At 38.2% G+C, this 2,724-nt stretch overlaps 1 protein-coding gene across 1 annotated transcript in view; it reads left to right on the top strand.

The window, feature by feature from the left end:
- Positions 1-1,568, top strand: part of LOC107099009 (GTPase IMAP family member 7-like) — a 9,315-nt gene extending 7,747 nt beyond the window's left edge. Inside the window, exon 2 of the mRNA XM_015396933.1 lies at positions 468-1,568. Coding sequence (XP_015252419.1) covers positions 468-1,375 — 908 coding nt within the window. The 3' untranslated portion in view covers positions 1,376-1,568. The remainder of the gene's footprint in view (positions 1-467) is intronic.
- The last annotated feature ends 1,156 nt before the right edge of the window (positions 1,569-2,724 follow it).

Genomic DNA, 2,724 nt, shown 5'->3' with positions numbered 1-2,724 from the left:
CCTACCCCACGTCTGTTTTAAATGTGAACCAGCAGCTTAAAAGAAGGTTAAATAGTGATGCTCCTTTAAGAGAGTCTCTTCCTATTCTCTGTTGGAGGTTCTCTTTAGTTTCAAACTTAAAGATAAAATCTTTAAAGAGGTCCAGCTTGTTCAGCTTCCTGTTGACATTTGAACATCTGACTTCCTTAAAACTCAAATACAACATATTTCCTTTTATGGTTAAATATGCAAACTGCACGTAGCAGACCTTAGTGAAGCACATTAACAGGAAGCCTGTATTCCTCATTTACATAACGGATCCTGTGAATGACTGCGCTGCAGGATATAAATGATAGAAGTTGTTCAATCAGATAAAAGGTTCATCCTTTTATTCATGCAGGTTGTTGATGTGGCTTTAAAAACCCTTTTTTTTGGCCTTCATCGTTATTAATAACAAACTGTTCATTTTTATGTGTTAAAATTCTCAGATTCAGAAGAGACCGAGGGATCAGACCTCAGGATGGTTCTGGTTGGCAGAACTGGATCTGGAAAAAGTGCAACGGGAAACACCATCTTAGGCAGGAGGGTTTTTAAGGCTGAACTGTCTTCTTCCTCTGTAACATCAGCGTGTCAGAAGGAGATGGGGCAGTTTGAAGGTCAGATTCTGTCCGTGGTCGATACTCCAGGTCTTTATGGCACCTTTAACACGGAGGAGGAGCTGAAGATGGAGATCGGCCGATGCATCTCCTTCCTGGCTCCTGGTCCTCATGTGTTCCTGGTTATACTCCGTCCAGACAGATTCACTAATGAAGAACAAAAAACAGTTGAGCTAATTCAGGAGGTCTTTGGAGAACGGTCGGCAGCGTACACCATGGTGCTGTTCACTCGAGGAGATGAGATGGAGGAGGAGGGCATCTCCATGGAGATGTTCATTTCTAAAAATCCATCTCTCCGTTCGTTCGTCTCTCGCTGTGGTGGAAGATATCATGTCTTCAACAACAAAAGAAACAATCCAGAACAGGTCAGAGAGCTGCTGGAGAAGATCAACAGGATGATCGAGATGAATGGAGAGAAATACTACACCAACGATCTGTTAGATAAGGCTGAGAAAGCCATAAGAGAGAAGATGGAAAAACTAATGAGGAAGCACCCTGACATGACGGTTGATGAAGCACGAAGACGAGCAGAGCGCAAAAATCCTTTCCTTAAACTTCTAGCAGCTGGAGTTGTGGAAGCTGGAGTGGGAGCTGGAGTGGGAGTGGGTGTAGAAGTGGCTGTTTTTGCATCCATTGGAGCTATAGGGGGACCAATAGGAGCAGCTGTTGGAGTGGGAGTTGGTCTGGCTGTAGGAGGTATAGCATTAGCAGTAAAGAAGAAGGGCTGTAAAATCCAGTAATTAGCTGCTATGATCAGAGGGATCACTGAAACAAACAACCTGCTGGGCTTCCGAAGGAAGAAGCATTTTCAATCTTATTGTATAATTGTTTGATAACGATGATTTAATTGTTTTTATGCTTAATTGGACTAAATTATTTCTATTTCTCTGTGTAACTTTCATTTGTTTATTCTGGCTGTGGGTTTAAATACAATGAGATGATGCTAAAAGAGGCTTTTGGTTTCTGAATGTAATCATTTCTAATCTCTGTTCATAAAAGCAGTTAAAAAGCTTCATAATACATTTGTTTCTCTTTTGTTTGTAGTTTAGGGTTTAAATCATTTTAAAACTTAAGCAAATTATATTTTCAGTGGGTTGTTAATTATCATTTACAGTCTGTAAAGTTTCTGAGTTCAATGCGACTCTTCCTCTAGTGGATTTATTGGGACATCATTAATCGTTACACTATATGGAGATAATTCTTTCAAATATTCAAATCTGTTTGATTATATTTTTCTTCATAATCTTATCATATATCACAGTACAGACTCAATCTGAGGTTAGGCTGAGCCTAAAACAAAACATAATTTGGAGATGATTAGCAGTGAGAGTGGAGGTTCATTCTGGGTACAGTGATAATGAAACTCTGCTAGTGACTCTAAACAGTGACAGCAGCCTAAACAGTACAGCCAGAAAAACAAAAAAATAAATGAAAAAATGCAGGGAATAAATCCACCTTTCTTGGAGAAAAGAGCTTTTCAGCAAGATGTGAACAAGTTAAACCTTTTGCATCTAAACTCTTCTATTTAGTAAATGATCTTCCAGCCACCTCAACCTTTAGCAGAGTACATGGTAACAACAACAATCATCAGGCTGCCACAAACAGCAGCTGAGACAGAGATAGCCATGCAGCTTGTTAGAAAGAGACAAGAGGTCTCTGTGCCGAATCCAATTTCTCTGGATTCAGCATAAAAATCAGTGCTTTGTGAGGCTAGAAGGCTGTTCACTGTGGAACTCAGGAGGATAGTGCAGCGCTTATAACAGCCCTGTGCTGATTACATAACAGTGCCTGTTTATACTTACTATATTAAGTACAAAATACAAAAGTTATAACAAAAAAAAACTTAAAGACGTAAAAAAAAAAACAAATAAATTAAAATATAAAAGAAATCCCATAGATATGACATCACAGATGCACCATTCATACAAGAAGGGAAAACATTTTGAACTAAGGATCTTTAGCCTGGTTGATAGTTTCAGTCAGTCTGCAGATATAGGACTAATTATACAAACAGCCTGAGATCTATGTGTTTATGTATATATATATATATATATATATATATATATATATATATATATATATATATATA

This window comes from Cyprinodon variegatus, unplaced genomic scaffold (assembly GCF_000732505.1).
Source record: "Cyprinodon variegatus isolate N-32 unplaced genomic scaffold, C_variegatus-1.0 Scaffold830, whole genome shotgun sequence".
Lineage (NCBI taxonomy): Eukaryota > Metazoa > Chordata > Actinopteri > Cyprinodontiformes > Cyprinodontidae > Cyprinodon > Cyprinodon variegatus.
The sequence above is the reverse complement of the archived record's forward strand: the minus strand, read 5'-3'. Positions and strand labels throughout refer to the sequence as shown.